The sequence below is a fragment of the Alosa pseudoharengus genome, unplaced genomic scaffold, assembly GCF_046254945.1.
Source record: "Alosa pseudoharengus isolate Yale_2024_CS ecotype anadromous, Long Island Sound unplaced genomic scaffold, YU_APseudo_1.1 YU_APseudo_1.1_scf_19, whole genome shotgun sequence".
Taxonomy (NCBI): domain Eukaryota; kingdom Metazoa; phylum Chordata; class Actinopteri; order Clupeiformes; family Clupeidae; genus Alosa; species Alosa pseudoharengus.
The window spans coordinates 31,175,601-31,200,668 of NW_027468657.1; the positions used below are offsets into that span (position 1 = coordinate 31,175,601).

At 48.3% G+C, this 25,068-nt stretch overlaps 1 protein-coding gene across 6 annotated transcripts in view; it reads right to left on the minus strand.

Annotated features, from left to right (window-relative positions):
• The window catches only part of mid2 (midline 2), a 98,238-nt gene that overhangs the window by 17,091 nt on the left and 56,079 nt on the right, over positions 1-25,068 (minus strand). For 5 of the 6 annotated variants that reach the window (XM_076292377.1, XM_076292375.1, XM_076292374.1 and 2 more), the window contains 3 exons: positions 10,167-10,232; positions 8,354-8,449; positions 1,746-1,853 (listed from right to left, as the gene is read on the minus strand). In XM_076292377.1, the coding sequence (XP_076148492.1) occupies positions 1,746-1,853; positions 8,354-8,449; positions 10,167-10,232 (270 nt within the window). The remainder of the gene's footprint in view (positions 1-1,745; positions 1,854-8,353; positions 8,450-10,166; positions 10,233-25,068) is intronic. The other variant, XM_076292378.1, reaches the window with a different exon arrangement.

Below are 25,068 nucleotides of genomic sequence, written 5' to 3' on the forward strand. Positions count from 1 at the left end.
TCATGTGAGCATCAGCCGCAGCAGCAGCAGTGAGACAGGCTGAGCTGATAGGAGGGGGAGAGGAGAGGACAGGAAAGGAGAAGAAAGGAGAGGAGAAGAAAGGAGATGAGAAGAAAGGAGAGGAGAGGAGGGGAGAGGAGAAGAAAGGAGAGGAGAGGAGAGGAGGGGGAGAGGAGAAGAAAGGAGAGGAGAAGAAAGGAGATGAGAAGAAAGGAGAGTAGAGGAGGGGAGAGGAGAAGAAAGGAGAGGAGAGGAGAGGAGGGGGAGAGGAGAGGTGAGGAGGGGAGAGGTGAGGAGGGGAGAGGAGAGGAGAGGAGGGGAGAGGAGAAGAAAGGAGAGGAGAGGAGGGGAGAGGAGAAGAAAGGAGAGGAGGGGAGAGGAGAGGAGGGGGAGAGGAGAGGTGAGGAGGGGAGAGGTGAGGTGAGGAGAAGAAAGGAGAGGAGAGGAGGGGAGAGGAGAAGAAAGGAGAGGAGAGGAGAGGAGAGGAGGGGAGAGGAGGGGAGAGGAGAAGAAAGGAGAGAGATAGGAGGGAAGAGGAGAGGAAAGGAGAGGAGAGGAGAGAGAGGAGGGAAGAGGAGAGGAAGGAGAGGAGAGGAAAGGAGAGAAAGAGGAGGGAAGAGGAGAAGAAAGGAGAGGAGAGAGAAAGGAGGGGAGAGAAAGGAGGGGAGAGGAGTTGTGGGTGTGTTGTGACTGGAGCCTGAGTGACAGCAGCTCCAGCAGTGCCAGCGGCAGCCTAAGGGGCAGCAGATGAAAGACTCGGTGGCCTGGTCTGGCCCTGTCTGCATGCCTGCCATATCTCTCTGTCTGTCTGTCTGTCTGTCTGATTGATTGATTGATACAGAAAGAGGCGCTGCCTTCTGCTCCAGCATTTGTTAGTGCTGTGGCAGATTAAGGAGGCCTAGGTCTGGGAACAGCAAAACATACAGAGGCAAGGAGGGAGAGAGAGATGGAAGAAGAGGGAGAGAGAGAGGGAGAGAGAGAGAGGGACGGAAGCTGACAGAGATAGAGCTGCAGAGGTGGAGAGAGCCTTTTGAGTGGGGCAATGTGAACTATATGTGGCTACTTTTGCTTTTCTTTCTTGTTTCTTTGATCTGGGTTCTGCTACAGGAATGCCTGTCTGTGGGCCTCCAACGCTGTTCCTGCATTAGTTTCAGACCTTTGCTATCTCATAAGAGTCAATCGCCCGGTTTGTGAATCCGAGCAAACCACCCTCATTTTCCCACCAAATCCCCCCCCCCCTCTTTTGTGCTAAACTCTCTTTGCGAAATCTGGGGTTACATCAAAAGCCCCCGAACAAAAGTCTCTCCCCAAGAGAGGCGCAGGGGTGCCGCCGTGCAAAAGTGCTTTAGAGTCTGTCGCTGTCACACCAAATGTCAGCCATCCGTTCCCATTAGCGGGCGCGGCGACAGGCTATGACAGCCCTCTGTGGAGCGGCCGGGGCGGGAGACAGGTGCTGACGAGCAGCGCGGAGGCTGACGCAGCCGCGCCATCTGCATGAGCTAAATACGCTGCTGACAGGCACCGCACACCAGCTCAAACCAGCTCATCTGTCTGTCTGCAACGTCTGTGGAGACCAAGCCTTTGTGAGAGGACCAAAGAATCCGCTCTTGTCATGGGGTGCCTTTGCCTCCAAAGCAGGCGTTTTCTGAGCTTTGAGGAGATGTGTTGGCTGATATGGCTGTGTGTGTGTGTGTGTGTGGGAGGAGGAGGAGGAGGAGGCTGTGATTGTTGTGTGGGAACGGTACCTTGGACTCTTTGATTTTGACAGCGATGACCTGCTTCCGCTGGCGGATGATCTCCACCAGTTCATCACACTCCTCCACCAGCTTGGCTTCGTGCATGGCAGTGTTGACCTGCAGAGCAGAACAGGCATACTCAGTACAGGTGGCTCAGCTGTCTTTATGCCTGGAAAGATAAATGCCTTCCCTTTTCATTCCGTCCTTAGAAAATTAAAATACTAATTCATAAATGTACTGCTTATGTCCTGACAAGAGAAGTGTATGGAATTAATCACATACTTGCATGACTTTAATCACATACTTGCATGGCTTTAATTACATAAGAATTACATAACATTCATTAATCACTTCGTAATGTCACAACGATCCCTAACCTAATATAAACTGCCTGCTCATGAAATGTAATTTATTAACATATTTTGTGTTTTCTTATTTGCTAAGTCAAAGTGGAGGTTAAAGGATGGTACTGGTTCACATAGTGAGCTGGACGTGAGATGGATGGATGAAACTCTGACAGTCTGTAAGATCAATGACTGGAGAATGTCTGTGTGTCTGCAGCATTAACGTACACGTAGAGAGACCAACTCTCTCTCTCTGTGGTACTGTGGATGAAAATGATCTTCGTGTTTCAATGGTGGGAATCCTCCCACTGTCAAACCCCACCCCTACCCATAGAAAAACTAAATTACACAGGGTTACGACTTCCCATCAAAGACCAGAGAGTGACCTGATTCCCCCTCTATCACACAGCACGGCAATGTTTCCACAAAGCTCATTATGCTAGTTAAAACCCACTTAAGCAGTATTAATCACACACACACACACACACGCACAAAGACACACACACGCAAACATGCATTCATTCACCCACCCACTCACACACATACATACACACACACACCATTAATTCCATTTCAGGCTTCCTGCTTTACGGGGGGGAGAGGGTTGGTAATTAGCTGGCATAGCATTGGCTCTTCGGCTCTCCTGTGGGCGGCAGCAGCTCCATCACTTGCCTATCGGACGATCTCCCCGCACCCTGGGAGAGTCACTGACAGAGACGACTGATAGCCCCCTTTCTTCGGGTACTGATAGATTCCCAGGAGGCCATGGTGACATTGTACTGCAACCCCGCCTCCCCCCCCGAACATAAATCAACTCTCCTACCCCCCCCCCTCTCTCTCCCTCTCTCTCTCTTTCCCTCTCTTTCTCTCTCTCTCTGGGATATACACACCCTTGTCCTCGTATCTTTCAAGCTCTGATCTCCACGGGCACGTTAAGTGCCCAGCGCTTTGCCATTTTCCATGTGGCTCTACCACAGCTCCCGTACACGTGGCGTCTCCCTCCCTCCCTCCCTGTCGGCCGGCGGCCACGTCGGCTCCTTAAGCCTCCCGAGTGGCGGGCCCGTGCGGCGGTGGAGATTCATGCGACACCTCTGGCCCGCCATCACGGCTGTCTGGAGGCCGCTTTGTCTCTGACAGCCGCGCGCATTCGTCTCTCCCGGAGACACGTTAGGCAGATTCACCGGCAGGTCAACAGCAGGCCGGGGCTTTGGCAGCAAGGAGGAGCCCAGCTTGCGACGAGAGAGGTGTGTGTTTGTGTGTGTGTGTGTTCATGTTTGTGTATGTGTGTGTGTGTGTGAGAGAGACAGAGAGGGGGGGATAAGTCGGCAGCGCGTTACGTAGGGGATATGTCAGACTTAAGCTCTCCTGCAGTGAAAGCATAGGAGAATAAACTGGATGTGATGGGGGCCCGTAGCTTGCTATAATGCCACTCTGCTAACATCCAGCCAACTGCAGACAGGGAGCATAAACACCTGCTGTAATGGAAGTCCTTCACCTCCCACCTCGACTTCTTAGAAGTGCCACCTTTCAGCACGCTAGAAAGCAGGACGTGGCACTGATGTTCTATTAATAAGCTGCGCTCATTAGAGCACTGGAGTCCCTCTCAAGTCTCTCTCTCTCTACCCCTCCCTCTCTCTCTCTGTCTCTCTCTCTCTCTCTCCCTCCAGCACAGTCCCAGAAGATGATAAGAGATGGAGGTGAGAGAGTAGACACTAGAGTGCATCTATCACACTGTATGGTGACCTTGTTTGTTTTGGCTCCAGAGTAATTACTGTGGGTTTTCACTCCAGTCCAGACAGACTGAACCAGGGGAGTGAAGAGAGAGAGAGAGACTGAGACAGAGAGAGAGAGAGATACTTGGAGAGAGTGGGGAGACTTTGAAATGCTTGTGTAAGGTTACTGAGACACCAAAAAGCAGCTAAGTGCCCGACTGGATATGTGTCTCTTCTCATTCTCACTGTGTGGTGTACAGACTCCAGGGCCTGCATTAAAGTTGCATGACTGTGTGAGGTGTGTGTGTGTGTGTGTGTGTGTGTGTGTGTACTATGCTTCCCACTGCAACTTCCACGGGCGCAGCCACTGACCAGGGACGTATCAAAATAAACTTGTCCGCCAAAGGAAAGAAAAAACACAGGTGGTCAAGCGGCACGCGGTTAGCTCTACGGTGAGACGAGGAAAAACAAGCCTAAGCTGGACTGCCTGTGGGGAACCGGCATTCCCGGGAACGCTGTCTTTCTCTCCACGACGGCTCCCGCAGGATTAAAGAGTTGTTCAGTGCTGCTGGGACATCTTATCGGCGCATTTAGAGTAAGCTGACTGGATTGCTTTCACTCAGTGGCTAGTCACTCTTCTTGAAGAGCACAATGAAAAAATAAAAACACAAGAGTAGGAAAAAGTATTTTTTCCCTTTTCTGGAATCAGCTGAATGTGGCCCAGTAATGGCATAGAATAGAATATAGCCGCAAGCGGCAATGGTGGGCCCGAGCACCTGCGGGCCGCAACCCGTGACATTTCAGAATCCAACAAAGCATCGACGTGGTGCATTTTTAAAATGTACATATTTGATGTGTGTGTTATTTGTTTTTGCATGTTATTTTCTGGCACATTTACTTGCTTGACCAGGTGGGGGCGCAATGCAAGGCAGGCCCATTGGGTGTCTGGATATCATCATAATCATAATATCTATTAACCTGAGAAGTTTCAGACCATTCATTCAATGCACTGTGACTTTATGACACATTTCCTGTTTATATGGTGAGATATTAAAATCATGACATATTACAACATAATCAAAAATCCCGTCGCAATTTAACATCAGTATCATCTTGCCATCATATTTGCCAAATTTCACATGAATCTGACAAACCGTCTAGGAGGATTACGTTCAAATCTATCATGTGACATCAGTGTTCTTGTCATTCTTTTTGTTGCCAGTGGGTGGCACTATGCCAAATATGGATTATGAGCTTGTGAATATTGTCATTACCATGGTATTCAATAACCTGTGAAATTTAAAACATTTCAAGCCATGCGTGCTATATGAATCGGATCAACCGTCTAGGAGGAGTATGTTAAAATTGGTCATGTCCACAACGCACAAAATCCCAATTACCTCACTTCCTGTGGGCGTGGCTAATGGCATGTTAATACAAAAGTCGATTGTTTTTGGGAGTTACACACACTCACCAAATTTGGTGTGTGTATCTGAAACGATATGCCAACCACAAGTCACAGTGACATAAGGGGGCGCTATGGAGTTCCTGGGCCAAGGCCAGTACCAAGGCTTTTCCCCTGTGTATTCACGGTACCTCTTGATGTGTGTGCCAAATTTCATGCGTTTTTACCAATGGGAAGCACCTCTTTTGGCATCACAATTCATCACATTTTAGTCCGCACAAAATCCCAAATACCTCACTTCCTGTTGGGCGTGGCTAATGCATTGTTCATCTTGGGGAGATACACACACCTACCAAACTTGGTGTGTCTAGCTGAAAGAATGTGCCAACCACTGGATCAAGGGGGCGCTACAGAGTCCCTAGGCCACGCCCGTGGCCAAGCCTTTATGCCTGTGTAGCCATTGAGATACCAGATGTCTGTGCCAAATTCCAAGACTTTTCATCCATGTTAACCACCTCAAAAATAGCAAAAAGGTGAACAAATAATAATAATAATCTTTCCAAAAACAATAGGGCTTCGCACCTCTCGTCGCACCGTCGGTGCTCAGGCCTTAAATATCTTTATTTGTCATTGTCACAGGTACAATCGAAATTAAGTGCATTCCTTGTTCAGTGCAAAAGTAGCAATAAATAAGTAAAAATGACCCTCAGTGCCACAAAAGGCACACACTTGACCAAGCCGACATGACATGGCAACCCCTGAAGTGTCTTAAAAGCCCTCAATTGCGAGAGCTGAGCAACACAAACACACCCACACACACAGACAGACACAAACACACCCACACACACAGACAGACATAAACATACCCACACACACAGACAAATACAACCATACCCACACATACCCACACAGACAAGACAGACAGACAGCCAAAGCGAAAACCTCCAGCGTGTGGCTCCCCTCTCCTCTCATGAGGAGATGGCGGGCAGAGCTCTGCAGGGACCCCCTGCCTCTCTCCCCAGCGGGCCTCTCTGGGTGGACGCACTCCAGCCCAGCAGCGCCCTCACTGGGAGCCCGTCCCTCCTCCAGACGCCACCTGCCACGGCCGCATGAGCTCCGCCGACCGGCTGCCTCGTGCCACGCTGCATGTGTTGTGTTGAGTGTATCATCGGCGTGCTGAATAATTCACTATGCCTTTGAGCGCAGCTCAGGTGCGGCTGCTGGCTACCTGCAGAGCGGCCACAGAGAGGGGAAATGTTTCTTCTGATAATTGGGCCCACAGCTCGTGGCACATGCTCAGTGCGGTGTGTGCACGGCTGAATTATGTAGAGGAGAGGGTGAAGGGGGCGGACTGTAGAGGTGCTGAGAGAACCAGGCGGGCCAGGTTTGCAAGATGACACTCTTCAGATCTGGGACAAATTAGCATAGCTTCAGCATAGCACACAGCACTTCTCGGTGATATAAAAAAAATACGTATGAATTCCTGGGTCGGATTTACCCTTAAGCCTTAATCCCGTGGCCAATTTTGCGAACGCGAAGCTTAGCGTCAGCATGATTGACTGAACTGCCTGAGTTTCGGAGGGGAGGATGTGGAAAGAGAGAGGCCGTGCGGCTTGGAAGAGAGTTGGCTACCTTGCCAAGCACCAGCCAGCTTATCCTAACGACACCTACAAAGACAGGTCATGTGGCTCATGCGGAGACGTGGCGTGCTACAGCGGTGCCATGCCTTGTCCACCTCAAATTGCGTCGCTTGCCTATTTCTTCTGAACCCTGGGTAGTGCTCAGACACAGCTGCCTCGGGTTCCGTCTGCCTCGGGCTTGTCAACCAGCCATGTTTATGCCCTCCTCTGTTAGGTTCACGCAAGGACACAAACCTGCTGGCTACGCAAGCCGTTTCCCAGGGTCCTGCCTAATAGGGGTAATAAAATAACAATGACTTGTCACTTGACTCAGTTTCCAGCGCGTGCAAGGACGCTTGTTGTGACAGTGTCATTAAATGCTGTTGTCCCAGATTCAACTCACCATGTTTTCCCTATTGGCCTTAAATGAGGGCTCGAGTTAAAGCGCAAGGCTGCTCTTTTATTTTACTTGATTTAAAAATGAGAATGTGGTTTAGCACTTTAATCTTTCTTGCTCATCAAATCTGAAATATTCCCAATGCATTTATTCCACCCAATAACTCAATTTTGTTAAATCACATAAAGGATTTCAGAGCCTAGCTTTTCGTGACAATGCAATAGAGATGAATGAGTCACACAAAGTTTGAATTCAATGAAATTATTTGAAATCAATGGAACTGTCGCTGCTCTCTTGCACTTATACCTCTGCTTCTTGCACGCATCGTCTGCAAATGCTGTCTGTCCTGCCACAGGCACTGCTATCTACGCTCTGGAAAATCCATATCAAATGTCTCAGTCATCAATATTTACTATCTGAGGAAGGGCATATCAGCTCCGAAGCCTTACATACGCATAGGAAGGTTGTCAGAGGGCCTGATATACCTTTCTGCTAGATGTCAGCAGAGATAGTGCAAGCGCTGATGTTTTCATTGGGAGTGACCTCCATTTGTTATTTACCAGCAAGGTCCTCTAATCTGTGGAGTCTGACAAGGTTGTGTGTACCTCTGTGTGTGTGTGTGTGTGTGTGTGTGTGCGGAGGCAATGGACTAGTGTGTTACTGTGTGCTGCTGGTGGCTACTGTCTCCCCATTTTGACAGAATCACACACACAGATAGTAAATCGTATCTCTTCCTAGTGTAAGATAGTGTCACACTGTAAAAAACTGCCTGAAGAAGTAGAAACAATACGAGAGTGGAAGTTTGTGCAAAAGTGACATGAAAAAAAAAAGAAAAAAGGGAAAACAGCAAGACAAAAGAAGGAGGAGAAGACAGCTTTGACTGTTAGCCCTTAACTCAGCTGGAAGTCATATGCGCTCCCAAATCATGATCAATGTTCTCATGATTACCAGCCGGCCACAGCTAGCTGGAGTTAAGAGAGCGAAAGAGAGTGAGACAGAGAGTGTCTGTGAGAAAGATAGAGAGAGAGAGAGAGAGAGAGAGAGAGAGAGAGAAAGGGATGGGATGAAGAATGAGCTCCACCTCGGAGAGTCAAATGGCCAGTGTCTGGGTGAGCTGGGCCGGTTTCTGGCAACACTCACCTCCACCTGCTGGCAAATCTGGATGAGCTTGGCCATCTGGTTCTCCAGCTCGCTGTTCCTCTTCACCAGATTGGTCAGGTTGTTCTCCAGGGTTTGCTGCAAATGAGAGAGAGTGAAAGAGAGAGAGAGAGAGAGAGAGAGAAAAAACAGAAAGCGTACAGATAAGTGAAAAAAAGCTATTTCTTAGTTGAATGAAAAAGAAAAGATGTTCAATTAGGTCATTTTTCAAATCAAGATATGATGAAATGGAAAGGCACACTGCATGTTCTTTTGAAAATAGAGAATGTGGTGCAAGTGAATTACACATCATTAAACATCATTGAAATCCAGATTTGGCTCAAACGCTGGCTGAATTCTGCACTATCATTGCACTGGATGAGTGCAGCCGTGCTATAGGCTTACGGGAGACGCCTCAGAGCACCCTCCCCCATGACACAGACAACAATCCTTCTCCTGCCTTCACTTCTCCTGCCTTCACTTCTCCTGCCTTCACTTCTCCTGCTGCCTTCACTTCTCCTGCCTTCACTCCTCCTGCCTTCACTTCTCCTGCTGCCTTCACTTCTCCTGCCTTCACTTCTCCTGCCTTCACTCCTCCTGCCTTCACTTCTCCTGCCTTCACTTCTCCTGCCTTCTGCCTTCACTCCTCCTGCCTTCACTCCTCCTGCCTTCACTTCTCCTGCCTTCACTTCTCCTGCCTTCACTTCTCCTGCTGCCTTCACTTCTCCTGCCACCCTAATCTGGAAACCACCAGACTCATCATGCAAACCCTGGCAATATAATTACCACGGTGATACCATTCCAGTGGGAAGAAATGACCCATATCATCCCTCCGTACAGAAAAAAACAAGGATTGGGTAGCAAGCAAGTAGCCTTACAGCAAATCATTGCCTTGTAACGAGGGGGTAATCGTCTGTGACTTGGCAGGCACTCACATCGGGGGTGGGAAGGAACAGCCTAATTCGGCAGCTATCGCCACTTAGCCAAAACCAGTTGCTCTCTCTCACATACACACACAGACACACACACACACAAACCCAAACATACACACACACACAGCGCAAGCCGCAGCCTTGCCGAGTGTTGATGGACAGGTGTCGGCTCCCGACGACAGATTGCTCCAGGCCAGTCCGGTGCAAAGCAGGAGGTGTGAGCCCACACGCCATGTGCCTTTCCAATGACTAATGTTTGTTATGGTTGCAGGGATAAAAACTACCCAGTCAAGAGCAACTCCATCCAACCCTCCAGCACGGCTGAGACAGGTGTCTGTCATGCTCCCCAGGCGTACGACTGAAAACATCAGTAAACATCATCTTCCTGTATATGGCAGACTAATTACTGAGCCCTAACGAGAATGTCAACATAGCGAGAGGAATTCCTATGTCATCCTATATGTAGGAGATCTGCCAAACCATCAACTAGCATCGCAGTGAATGGCATGAGGTGCCGAGGAGCTGGAGAGATGGACATGAAGCTTAAGATGAAAAGACAAAAAGGAGAGAGAGCAAAGCAAAAAAAAAAAAGACAAAAAAGTGCCCACCTACCTCCATCCCCCGATAGAGAACACAACAAATAGTGAAAGGCGGGAGAAAACCTGGAGTGTGGCACTAGCCTTTTTGAAGCTAGCTATTCATGCATGGGAAACACAGGCTCTAAAGCCCTGGTCCACCTGGACCCAAAATGGCTCAAAGCGGTCTCCCCTCACAGAAAAAAACATTACAACAATAAAAAAAGAGACAAAAAGAAAGGAAACCAACAAAAAATAAAAACAACATCCAGGACAATGATTTGGAAAAAAAGGCAACCGGTGACTCACCGCGGCGCTTGTCTTTGATGCCTCCATAACCGCTTCTGAAACTCTGCCCGGGCTCACTTGAAAAGCCTACGAACACACACATATACACACAGCCCTTACTCCAAACAGCCCTTACGCACGCACGGCACACACAGCCTACCTCACTTATCTGCCCCTGACCCTCCCTGGACTCATGCAGCTGGCACGGAGAGGACGAGGAAGAGGAGGAGGACGACGAGGACGAAGGACCGCCGGTGTCCTTCGGAGCTGCACGCTATGCCACCTGTGTGTGGGTGGAGGAGGTTTTGTGCATGTGCGGCTGTGTGTGTAAGAGAGAGAGAGAGAGCGAGCGTGCAAGCGTATGCTTGTGTGTGTGTGTGTGTGTGTGTGTGTGTGTGTCCATGTGTGTTTGTGTGTGTGTCTGTCTGTGTGTGTTTGTGTGTGTTTGTGTCCTGTGCAGGTGTGCAAGATGGGAAGCTGTGTTTGTGTGTGAAAAGACTCGCAATAATGGGAGGACATTTCGGCGGGGGCTTACTCGATAAGACGGTGCGTTGCATCAGCATGCGAAAGAGAAACAGCGAAAGAAGTAGGTCCAAAAAAGAGGAGCAAGAGAAAGACAGAGAGCGAGAGAGAGAGAGAGAGAGAGAGAGAGAGAGAGAGAGAGAGAGAGAGAGAGAGAGAGAGAGCGCTTCCGTGTGTCAGTGTTTTGAAATTCAAACTCACCAGGTGCGGACAGATGGGTCATTAATTAAGGAGTCTCAGAGTGGCGGTGGTGGAGGGGAGATGATTTATACATCAAAAACACAGCTGTCCCCCAGAGACTACACACAAGGTGGGGAAAGCGTACACACGTGTGTGTGTGTGTGTGTGTGTGTGTGTGTGTGGTGATCAGCAGCTGTGTTCAGCAGCAATCTTTTTTTGGACAGTGACTCTGCTGCTTGATTGGAGGACCAAGAGAGAAAGAGAGAGACAGATATAGTTAAAGACAGAACCAGGATGGGGGGACTGAGAGAGAGAGAGAGAGAGAGAAAAAGAGAGAGAGACAGATATAGTTAAAGACAGAACCAGGATGGGGGGACCGAGAGAGAGAGATGGAGAGAAAGAGAGAGAGAGACAGATATAGTTAAAGACAGAACCAGGATGGGGGACCGAGAGAGAGATGGAGAGAAAGAGAAATGGAGAGAGGGTGAATGAGCGAAAGAGTAGAGCAGTCTGGAGCGAGGTGTCAGCGTGGCGGCCCTGCCTGCCAGGCAATCAGCAGCACAGTCGAGCAGAGCTGCAATACCAGGAGCATCCCACCACCAGCTGCACACCCCACACAGCCAGCCAGCTGCACCGCACTGCACTGCACTGCACACACTAACACCCCACACAGCCACACCGCACACACTAACACCCCACACTGCACACACTAACACCCCACACAGCCACACCGCACACACTAACACACCACACTGCACACACTAACACCCCACACTGCACACACTAACACCCCACACAGCCACACCGCACACACTAACACCCCACACACTGCACACACTAACACCCCACACACTGCACACACCCCACACACTCACACACTAACACCCCACACAGCCACACTGCACACACTAACACCCCACACACTGCACACAGTAACACCCCACACAGTCACACTGCACACACTAACTCCCCACACACTGCACACACTAACACCCCACACAGTCACACTGCACACACTAACACCCCACACACTGCACACACTAACACCCCACAGTCACACTGCACACACTAACACCCCACACACTGCACACACTAACACCCCACACAGTCACACTGCACACACTAACACCCCACACAGTCACACTGCACACACTAACACCCCACACACTGCACACACTAACACCCCACAGTCACACTGCACACACTAACACCCCACACAGTCACACTGCACACACTAACACCCCACACCTTGCACACACTAACACCCCACACACTGCACACACTAACACCCCACAGTCACACTGCACACACTAACACCCCACACACTGCACACACTAACACCCCACACACTGCACACACTAACACCCCACAGTCACACTGCACACACTAACACCCCACACACTGCACACACTAACACCCCACACACTGCACACACTAACAGAGGGGGGGGGGCAGAGCTGAGGTGCAGCGGGATGGAGAGGAGCAGAGGCAAATAAATAAATGAGGAGCAAAACAGAGAATTTGGGAAAAAACTGTCACCGCATGGGAGACGCTGACTTTGAAAAGAGAGTGAAGGACAAATAGAAGAGAGCCTGTCATTCTCAGAGTGAAGGAGTGAAAGAGAAGAGAAAAGAAATGAGAGAGGGAGAAATGAGAGAGATAAGATGAGAGAGAGAGAGAGAGATGAGATGAGAGGGAGGATGCGAGGCTACTAGGCTGACAAAAGAAAAGTTGGAGGGTAGTGACAGCATGTGACATCCAGCGTGGTTGTGCTGGGGTGGGGGTGGGGGTGTGGTGTTCCTAGAGTCAGAGAAGCGATGAGGTGGAGAGTGGCAGGCAGCGGAGCAGTGGAGAGGATGATGTGTCGCTCGGGAGCCGACTGGGGCCAGCGGTGTCGGGAGACTACTGACTGACAGAGCCAGTGCCCAGGGCCAAGGTCATCCCTACCCCCATACATCGTCATTCACACACACACACACACACACACACACACACACACACCCCTCTGTTTATACCACAAAAATACACACACACACACACACACACACACACACAAACACTCACAAATACACACACAGCCTGTCCATCAAGGAGATTTACATCATCTGACATCACAACATCACACAGGTCGCTGCCAGGTATGACAGCTCATCTACCTATACCTCAACAAAGAAATTCTCCCCGATGCTAGAATGTTCCGGAGCACTGTGAGGCATCGGCCTGCTATGACAACAGCATTGTTCATCCCCCGCCGGCTTTCAAAAGCATTGTGCTGTCCGTCCAAAAAGAACCCAGATATTCATAACAAAGGGTGATGGCTGCATACATATCAGTGGCCCTGGTCTACAGTGGAAACAGAAGTCGAAAAGTGCATCCCAAACTAACTGCTGAGTTGCTGTTTCTCTTTCTCTCTCTCTCTCTCTCTCTCACACACACACTACATCTAATTGGCATGCATCAGCCTCTACAGTTCTTGGGCCATCACAGCAACAACAGCAACGATCACAGGCAAAAAAAGAACAGAGAGAAAGAAAGAAGGAGTCCCTGAGCGGAAGCACTAACAACAAAGGCCGAGGGCTTTTCATTATTTTTAAACAGTCAGCCCTCTCGTTTTATAGAAAGAAAATGAGAGAAAGAGAGCAGGAAACAAAAAGAAACAAATACATAAGAGAAAAAAGAACAAAAGCCACATAAAAAGTGTGAGAGAGAGAGAGAGAGAGAGAGAGAGAGAAAGAGACTGAGAGGGAAAGAAAGTGGGGGCAGAAAGAAGCAGAGTGCTAAGTGCTAGAGGGATGGAGGGAGCAAGAGAGGGTAAGGGCAAAAAGTGAGACAGCACAAGCTAGCGCACATCAAAGTGGCTGTTAACGCGAGGCTGGCCAGTGCAGCACCAGTGAGCGTGTCAGTAACCAGAGACGGCTGGGAAAGGCCGCCCGTTCGCCTCGCTCGCTCGAGCCAGAGCTAATCTTCCGCGCCGGTCATCTCCCGGGACTATCGCCGCGCCGTGCCGAGCAGTAATGAGAAGTCATCGGCGTTTCTTGCTGACGCCGGTCACTAATTAAGCAGACAACCGTCGGCCTAATAGGGGCGGCGTTCTTTTCTGTCTCTGACTCAGGCCACGGGGAGGGGAGGAGGCACGATTGAGGAACATGTGAAAGACGAGCGGCAGGCTTGTTAGCGCCGTCTCAAACGGCGAGGCCGTTTGACCCCTTAGCCGAGCAAACGGAAAAGCTGACAGCACATGTGGACATGCAAGAAAACAGAGCATGCACACACACAGAGACACACGCACACACACACACACTCTCACACACACACAGTACATACTCACACACACCTGCATAGTGAAAACGGCCATTAGTGGTGATAAAATCGGGCTGGCCTTTTGCACAAAAACAAGGCCTGAATGAGCTTGTTTTGGGGATTAGCTGTGAGCTGGAGGGATAAAAGAGGAGGCATTGGATCCAATGCTGTAGAGCAAAACAAAATCAAGCCAAACAAAGAGGGACAGGAAGCGAGCGTGCGGAGGAGAGCAGAGCAGCTTGAAGGTTAAAGGGACACGCGTCAGAAGCCCGTGCCCCTCTCCAGAGAAAAGAGCGCAAATCCCTCCCGGCTCATTTGGGTTTTTCATGCAAAACAGCTGAAACAGGAAAAATCTGGCCACTTTAATTGCAGCCACACAGGGATGGGGCTGAACGCGACCGCTCTGCCGGCTTCGCCATAGAAACATGTAGCTGAGGAACACTAAGAGGTGCTAACACTGAGAATAATTTTACACTCTTTCTCAGCGAGGGTTCCTCTGAGCTTCCGCAGCATCTGCTTTGATAATTACGAGTGACCGTGGTGTCTTTCCAGGAGCACGTTTCATGTTTGTTCCACCGTTTCACTTCACAGAAGAGAACACCACATTATCGAAATCACTTCACATATCAGGACAGAGCCGGCTGACAAGATGGAGCATGGCCAAAACTACACCCCTTTTTGAGATAGTAGTGACGTATTTCCTAGGGCTCACCACTAGTGTGAGGTATTGGGGGTGGGGGCGGTGGAGAATATAAATGTGTCTGCAGCTGGCAGAGTTTGTATCTGATCGTTCTGACTGGCAGTTTACAAGGCCAGGCCCAATCTATTAGCTGCTTACTGTCGGGCTGTGTTGAAGAACATCACCCTTGACCAGCTGAACACTGCGGCCTTCTGTGTCGGCCATCGGCTAGCCTACCTCCCAAAATTGACGATGCTGCTACAACACAGCTGACACTCCACCGGAAATATATGACTTGGCTAAAGAGCCTTCCGTTCATAAACCGAAATCTCTGTACATCCCTTTAAGCTCTTGCTCTCTGTGGAGACAAGCTGCTGATCCTGGCCACAAAAGCCATGCTTGTGAGGGACATCAAGACTCCAGTCCGGTAACTAGATCATCAAACCTCTGAACCCTCACCTCGGAGTGACTCTGGGCGGACAGGAGCTGTAGCCATCGCACAGTCTGGCGCTGTCTGACACGCTTGTCTGACTGTGAGGAAGTGAATTGAAGGAAATGGGTCTGGCTCTCCTACAAATGAGATAAGTGGCATCAATTCTCCGAGCGTACTTCTCGAACCTACAGAGTGACTCACGTGGACCGTCCAGCGAGTTGCTGTGCGTTTTGACTAGTCGTGTAACACGATTAGTTTAGGATCCGAATGACATGCCTGTCTGCTCTCCTCTTATTTTCCCTGAAGAGCTGTGTGTTTGTGTGTGTGTGTGTGTGTGTGTGTGTGTGTGTGTGAGTGTATGTGTCTGCACGCATTCCTTGCTGCTTCTAGTGAATCACTGCTGTCTGCTGCTGCAAGCTTGAGGAGGGTGGGGAGATGTGTGTGTGTGTATGTGTGTGCAACGGTGTGTGCGACCGTGTGTGCGACCGCACAGGCCATTTCTGGCTCAGGGCTAAGCCTTCACTGCACCATGCCCTGTAGTCCAAACACACAGCTTAACACGAACGGGAGAAAGCCAAGTGCACACATCCATCTGCCTGAGTGACATCATCACTGCTGAATGACTACATAATCCAGCCTGCTCCTGGGAGCCTGTGCTTCCTTTCTAACAGCCTCCACAAAGCTGTCAAAATATGAGAGGCATGCGTAAGTAGAGCGTGTGTGCTTAACTTATCTTCTGACAATCGTGTCAACACAAGATATACAGACAAAAGTGAAACACTTAGTCTACAGTTGGTGGTCCCACGGCCTCTATCTAAGGAAAACCCATTCATTTTAAACATGACAACAGAGTCAATAGTAAATGGCAGGCATTTAAAATGGTTTTCATTTCTGTCATTCTGCTTGCTCAAGTCACGCTGTGTTACCCTCAAATAAGAGCCCAAGGAGCAGCTGAGAGCAGGATCACACAGGTGTTACTTTCCCCATTACATAAGGCCCTTGGAAAAGGGAGCTCCTCAAATGTCAGAGAACTGATCGCTTGTGACAAGCTTTTCATACATGTTTGCACATTTCTGCGAGCTTTTAATACAATTCTCATCGGCAATTGAGTTAATGTATGGGACTGCAAGGAATGGCTCTGGGAAATGTAATACCGAAGCTGCCCCAGTTTGTTGAATGTCTCTGATTGAACCATTCATGTGAGAAGGGAAATGATAGACATTTTCAAGCAAGGAAATTCTTCACATATAAATAAAAAAGGCTAACTAAAAAAAGGCTAACATCCCGAGGCGGTGGGTGAATCCAATATGAGAGGGGTGATAGAGAGATATTTTTACAGAAATAAAAACTCACAATCTTTCTACCAAACTGGGGAACATTCAATGCCAGCTACAGTATGCTTTTACTTTAACTGGATGCAAACACCAAATCCTAAAACCTTGCCCTTCAATAAGCCTCTCCTGGTCTCAGCCCAGACTGGGCTCAGAAGCGCACAGTAGGAATTTCCCTGGCACTTAGCTCATTGTTCAGGGCCCTGGCCTGGTGGGGAAGGCTGAAGGGTGGAGCACATGGCTTCAGCATGTGCACAAAGCTGCTATAGCAACACCACTGATGATGGGTGAGTCAGACTGGCATACTACACCAGCAGAAGGACACTCTCACTCACTCACACACACTCACTCATATACACACACACACACACACACACACACACACAAAGACACTGCTCACCCTCCATTAAGCTCTCTTTCTTTCTCCCACTCGTTTTCTTCCACTGTTTTTTTGTCTCCACTGTCCCTCCCACTCTCTATTGACTGCGCCGAGTTCCCAGCGGGGCAGGCGACACTAACCCTGCGTGGAGTCCGCGCTCGCACAGAGCCAGCCGCCGGAGCGCACGCTGGGCAGTGGCGGCCGCGCCGAGGCCTGTGGGCTTTTGAGAGTCTCTGCACGTCTGCCGAGTTACAGTAGCCACAGCAGCAACTCTGCACTGTCAAAACAGGAATAAGAGAGGAATGGGGGAGAGGAAATTCAAGCAGACCTTGTTCTGTGGCCAAAAAGATTTCACACACTAGCTTGTTTTTGTTTTTTTTTGCAAAGCAGCGTTACAGTGTAAACATACTTTCTGGGTGAGGAGGAGAACAAAGCTCCAAAGGGAATTATCAGTGCTGCCTTTGTTGAGGGGTGTCACAGCAAAGGCACGGCCTAGTTCTGAAACTGTGGGGGACTCGAGGCAGTCGTTTTGAGATGTGCAACGAGGAGGATCACTCCACAAGCAAACAAGTTATCCCTACAGCAACAAACTCTCATATCAACTCTGCACTTTCTTCAATTTTAAGTTGGTTAAAAAAGACTATTCTGGAACTTTCTTCAAGGCCTTTGCATGCCCTCCTTTTACCTTCTTCTCTTTGAGTGTGAGCCGACAAGAATAATCTGAACTGGCATACTGTAGCAATACGCAATAATTCATGACTAGCTGTAGGCTGTCAACGTATAACCCGCTGTGAGGGATAACACCCACACTTGAACAAAACCACCTAGCAGTGTGGGGCTCAGTGGTGGAAAAACACAGCGTGCTCCCACAGCCCTGTCCTGTACACCTGAGCCAGCTCTGGCCGCCGTGTGCACACAATGTGGGGGCCTTCGCTGGTCAATAGGCTAACAAAGCGCCTCCATTAGCCCAGGAGGCCTCTCCTATTCAGCAGGGAGCTGTGGCAGCCGGACAATGGGGGGGATTAGCACATCTAATCCAGCTGGCAACGGGGCCGTAATGGACACTGGCTCTGTGAGGACTGTGTGTGTGTGTGTGTGGGGGGGATGTGGCGGAGCAGGGGATGTGGCCACTGGAGTCTGAATAACAGGTGACATCCGGTGCCGGGTGAAAATGGGGGCATTCATCCATCCATTCACTGTGGCAGGGTAATGCACAGGAGCTAACATAAGGATCCATACAGAAACTCTGGTACCGTTTAAAGCCCTATACTCTGAAGTGTCCCAATGATACACCCTCACCACACATTAAGGACACGTCGGATTGATGACAGATGACATTGATGACCGCAGCGGGAATGTGTTAAGTAGCCTTTGGACAATGTCCATCAACAGCAATGTGCCAGACATCCCCACTAGCTCAAAACGTCTTTGTGTCAGACAGAGTATTAAATCCAAATCCCATGCTGCTTTTGGGTGTAAAAAACCTCCCAAAAAACCTCCCACACACTTCCGTGGTCCATTAGTGCAAGCCAAGCACAAGATGATCACAATCCTCATTTGTGACTCAGTGGCATCAAATGCCAATCTGCTACCCCTGCGGTTACCCCTCAAGGTGAGGAGCAAGAGCTCAGATGACACCCTGACAGGAGCTATGGAATCGCGTTGACAGGGAGGGCTGTTCTGGCCACCTGTGGCAATAATCTGGGGGAGTAATTATGTCCTGCAGAGTGCCAAGCTTAGCATTAGCATTAGCATCGGATAAGCGGTGGAGGATGCAAAAAGGAGCCCGTCTGCTCCACCCTCCCACTCTGTTGCCCCAGGCTCTGTGGATCCCAGATAGGTGACAGAGCCATTTTTAGAAGCCCATTAGGTATTATGGCGTGCTATAAAGCATGCATGAATGGGCCTCCTTCATCTTCAGCTTGAGAAGCAAGGGACACTGGGCAAGTGACAAGGCACTGTTCTTCCACTTCTTGTGTCTACTGCTTTCAGAAGAGCCCCAACTCTTGGAAGAGGAACTTACACATCAGAAATAAAAGAAGACAGCAATCTCGTCTCAATTCTAATCAACAAAATAGTCAGACTTTTGGACTAGGGCTACTTCCTGTTGGATGCGCCACATACTTACCTTCACCTTGACCCTGACAGTGCTTGTGAGAGGTGCGGGGTTGTTGTTGTCTGCTTCTGCGATACTCGTGTCAACATTGTCGAGATAAGAAGATGGGAGAAAAATGCAGCTCAATTCTTTTGTCACCGACAACTGTATTGTGAGGGGGGTGAAGGGCAGTTTTGAAATTCCTTGGCGAGGTTCGATGGACTGTAGACGTGCTCGCAGTCTCATGCTCCATCCCTGAAAATCCCAAAGGGAGGGTCGGAGGCTTCCTGGGGCTTGCTGGCAGTGGGACAAGCATGCATTTTGGAAGCCAGCAGGATATCACAGGCTACATAGTCCACTAGGGTCTTCCTCGCAGCACAGAAACAGGAAGCCCAAAACTTGTGGATTTGTCTGAAATATTCCAGCGAATGAAAGACGGAAATACCCAACTCATCTCACGGCTGGACAAAGCCGACCTTTGGGCAGTCTAATCACTGAGCCGGCTGGCATTATTCCAGCCAACTGGAGAACAAAGAAGATACGAGAGATGTAAATATTTCTTTTCTTGGAATCTATAAGAGGAAACCCAGGGTCAGCAAAACAACAGAGTTGATTTTCTGTTTACATTATACACTAATCCGCAGGAGCGCATTGAGGGATAGAGAGGGAATTGGTTATCTGCTTTAACATCTGTTCAATACTTATATACTGTGCTGGTCTGCTGCTGCAAGCTTCTTCTTGCAAAGAGATCAGTTTTGGCAATGCTGATGACCGTGAGAGTCATCACTTCCATAACCCCTGGATATTTGACAAAGCTGTTTCATCTGCAAATGAGAGGGGAAACAGGGCCTTTCTAATGATGGTGGGTGTTTTTATGTGTTCGTATTAATACCGGATCAAATCAAGCTTACGCACAGAGAACTGACAACCCATGCAAATGACTTAGCAAATAGAGTAACATATGGAATTGTAATGACTCAGGAAAGTGTGTGGGTGGGAGAGGTGTCATACACAGGTCCTTTTTCCCCCCGAAAAAGGAGGACTATCCATGAATAAACGACTTGCAAATCCTATTTCTACGAGCTGCAAGATTGACAAAAATAATCTTTTAAAACCATGGTTGCGACCGCTTTTAATCCCTCTCCTTGGGCAATGCTGATGCTCTGTCTCATGTTTCGAGCAAAAAAAGGAGAGATATTCCTACGGCTCTGGTCACGACTGAACCTCACAGGCCAACTAAAAAAGAAATCCCTATAAAAAGACACGAGTGGAGGCCCCACAAGTGGAAGAAAGGGCTGTAAACTGAGAGCTGAGAGAAGTGGATATCACCGCATACCGACCGCTACATTGTAGAGCTGATGACTCTCAACCTGAAGCTCTTAAAAGCTTTCCAGTTCCTTTTTGCATAAATTGTGTATGGGGAGTTACAGGCATAGAGCGATTTAATAACAAGGTCCCCCTTTGGCCCATCCTGGCTAACCTGTCACAATCCTCCCTGACAACATGCATCATGCATTACTCACATGTACATGTGCTGGCACGCGATGCTGTGTGTGCGCACGTTCCCCCACAAAGAGGTACTGTACAGACACACACACATTCAATCATAAAATTTCAAACACTTGAGAGAAAAACCTGTGAAAAGTCCTCACGGGAGGCTGTCTGTAACCCTCAGAAAAGAGCTCCAACTATCAAGTAAAACCTCGCTCAGAGACGGCGGTGTCCCCTTTTTCACACCACAACAAAGATCTAGAGCCACAGCACAGACAGAACCTGTCCCAAAACCCCCTGCTTTTGACGCCCCAGATTAAGGCTTTAGTGCATAGTTATAACCCACTGCCATCCATTAATGCTAAACAATTCTCCTCAAAAGCTTAAGCTGACACAAAATGCCATTCCGTTTACTGCGGAGTGATCCCAGGTCAGGACTGAGTGGTGAACCTATATGCTTCAGGCCACAGCGCTCTAAACCTACTTAGGGCCGTGCTGCTCTTTAAACATTGAAGTCTGTGGGCTAAGGTGCCTGTGCTATCTCACAGAAACACCTTGGGGCTGAAGGATGAGGAGGCCTGGGTCAGGACTGCAGTGATGGAGAGAGTGCGGCCGACCACAGGCCAGAGGTGAGAGAGAGAGAGAGAGAGGGGGGGGGTAAAAGGGAGGGATGGAGAGAGAGAAGGAGGGAGAGAGCGAGAGAGGGAGGGAGGGAGGTAGGGAGAGGTCTTAGGAAGAGGTTGAAGGAAGGAAGGGAGTGGACTGGGGAGGAGGTGAGGGTGCTGTAATAACTCTCAGCCGTGGCCGTTTCATCCTAAAATAGGGGAGCTAATGGCTGCGTTTAGGAAATGACCTTGTCTGGCCTAGAGATGGGCTATGTAAATATGGAGCTGGGGGCCTGCGAGTCGGCAGCAGCTGAGCCGTCCAGCATATATCGCAGGCAGCAAGGGCCCAGATAGATGACTTCCTTAAGGAGCTTACGGTAAGAAGCAGAGGCCAGGAGAAGGGGATGGGACTAGGACCAGCGGACTGCTGTGGCCAGCAGCTTTGAGAATAGAAATTAATCCAGTCAGATTTGTTTTCCAAATGTTTTTTCCTTAATATTCGGATCCCTGATATATAGTGTGGAATGTTCTACTCCCCCTTTTCACAAATAGTAAAAGGAATTTTCACTGGGTACTTTTTTGAGGGGCTCAGATACCCCTGTTGCCTGGCGTGAGTCATGATGGAATTTGCCATCGATCAATAGTAGAACTGCAGAGTACACATACACACACAAAATGTAGCTTTAACATATTTGAGTATGTGCACAGAACACAGAACAATTATAGAAAAGAGACAGATGCTGACGATGTGCTTTAAAGACTCAATTTTCATTGTAAAACACATGTATTAATCACCCTCAAATCAATTACATGCCCGCAGGTATGCCTACTTTAAAAATAGGATCATAGGGAAAACATCATTCCAGCTAAGCATTCAATAATGAATACTGAATATTATATTAGTCTATCATATAATAAATGTGCAGTGAGCAGCATTTAAGCTTATGGCTGCATGTGACATTTTTTACAGATCAAAATGAGCCTCACAGCTGTGAGCTGAGCCTCACAAGACTATGTCTATTGAATAACTTGGTGGTAGAGAAGACAAACCATTTTGTGGAATGATGCATGTGAAATGTGCAACAATGTGACTTAAAAAACAATCTCTGGTAGCCGCTCTGTCTGCCACTCCTTGTCTGTAGCAAGTCATGCTTTGAATGTGTGGCATTCGGGACCATTATCGCTAGTTTCAATTTGGGACCTTGCAATCGGAATTGTCGTTTGTTTGTCTAAAGACAGTCCAAAGTAGCCTTGGCTATTTTAAGTGTCAGTTTATTGCATATAATTTTTACGTCGTTTTGAATAGTGTGTTTGAAATGTGTTTGTTGGCGTGTTCTTCCAAATCTGCGGAATCATTTTATGGAAGCAAATCGCATACAGGGCCAGTCTTTATTGTTGAGGTCAGACATGATGATCATCCACACATCTGGCACTGCACCCGCTTAACTTTGTACCCGTGTAGCCTACACTGATTCACATCTGCCAAAGCCTCGCTTGTCTCCTCTCTGGTAGCCTACAGTGCTGTGTGTGTGAGAGTGGTGGGCCAAAGCTATTGTTTTCTTCTTTTAACGATATATTAACAGATATCTTTTGCATTTCTTATCCAAACAACGTCACACTTGACACTGCACTTACTGCTGCCTGTAGTGTCACACTTGCCAAGTTTGAAATCAATTGGATGAACAGTTTGACAGATATGCAGTTAACGCACACACTGACACACAGACAGACAGACATTCCTGTAATTTATAGATAGATGTTGGAAGGAGTACCCACTTGAACACTTCCCTACTGTACTTAAGTAGACACCATTAACAAGTCTAACTCTTCCTTGTCTATCAATGCAGCTCTTCTCTATGCGCAGTGAGCAGAGCTGAAGTGGCAGTTCATAGAATGAGCTTATGCGGTTTGTGTATGCGTGAAATGCATGTGTTTCCATGTGCACGCGTTTCAGGGTGTTTTCCTATGACTGTTCTGTATGTGTGTCTGAGGTGCCACACAAACCAACAGCCTTTTCCCCATAGATTATTTACAAATAAGATACATGACTGGTAGCATTTCTGTTAAGACGGAAGACGATTAAAAGTTTGCCGAACTAAGCCCGGCTGCACATCCCCTTTCCTCAGGTTGTGGATTGGGAGTTCAAAGTCAGTGAAGTTCAAAGCTTCAGTTGGGGAACATTCAAATTAGCTGCCGCAGCAGAGAAAGACACGTCGCGGCAGTAGACATCTTCCGAGAGACGAAGAACATGCTAAAAAATTACCTCTTTCAAATACTAGGATAAAATGAATGTCGGTTGATTTGGCTATTGGTTTAATGAACAGAGCTGCACCTACCCTGAGATGAATGATTAAAATGAATCAAAACATGAAATACCCTCATGATTTCAAAGCTGAATTGACTACTAATCCTCATACTAGAAAAAAAGGAATTTCTATCCAAACAGATGATGTAAACAACAACCTTCAGTAAGAAAAAAGTTTAGTAAATTTAGAATTTAGTAAATGGTGTGGTTCTGATAGGATAATATTGGAGTAGCACATGCACAGACTGTAATGGTTACATGGCTTGTTCATTTTACTGGCTGAGACTACCTCAGTGACTACGTAGTGACTGACTACCCTACAGGCTTATGCAAACCATCCATAATATGATGGTTAAACAGCAAATTACATTTCTTTCAAAACAAAACATATAAAAACAAATGAAAACAAATATTTACATAAAATATACATTATACTATCCCTAATTTAAGCCAGATAAATCACAACTGCACACAAGTACACTAGAAACATGATTAAATGTGACACACACAGTCTCCTTATGTATGAAGGCCCACGGATATGTTTGAAATGTACAGATAATGACATTTCAGTCCATGGAACGCAGAGAACATGGTCATGACAAATGAAACATTTTTTCATCACGAACATCACAAAATTGCATTTGTTTCCCATCATTGATGATGCTGCTACACAATGTATGAAAATTCTCTAAAGCTCTTTCAAGCAAAGAAAACTCGCTGTTGATTAAAATGAGTGTACAGTGTAGGCCAATTTATCCAAGTGTACCCCCCCCATAGGCTATGGTAATCTTTTGATCCACTCTGATTCCAAAGGCGCCCTTGATGACGTATCCACATGTGGTAATGCTTGTGTTTACAGTCGACTCTCTCCTCCCCAGGGAAGTCCCTGGGACAGAAGAAGTGGAACTTTCTCAGGTATTGCCTTTCCTCTCTTTTATACACAATGCCAACCCATTTAACACAGACTGTGGCCGCGTTCACATCCTCAAAGGCTGTGGGTGTGTGTGTGTGTATAGGTGGGTGTGTGTGTGTATGTGTGGGTGTGTGTGGAGGAGAGGGGGGGGGGGGCACATCAATGATTGGAATTTCCTTCTTTCGGGGATTTTCGAGGCAAACAAAGGAGAGTGTGGGATCACAGGGGGATCACATGCACATATGCGACCACTCAGTTGCCTTTACAGCACCGACAGCCTGCAGCACATACTGTATACACATTCCTATGCACTTCTGTATCCTCTCTTCATTTTATACAGCATAAGACCCCCCCCCCCCCGTCACAACACCCCATCCTCCCTGTGAGAACCAACCTGCGCATGTAGTCACTGCTTTTAACCTGCTTCGCCTTTGTCACTCAATTTCTAAGAGGGATTGTCCACATAATAGAAATATGATCCCTGTGAAACTATGCGCTCAGATCACTGACCCTACGCTCAATCCACAAAAGAAATGAAAGAAAGAACCAAGAACAAATGTGGAGTGCCTCACTTGCATCAAATATCACTCAGCCTCTTCTGATGATTGTTTGACGGTGCGGTAATCTCGTGAATAGAAAGGAGAGTGGGGGCCGGGAGACAACCTTCTCCGCTCCGCACCGGGTTAGAGA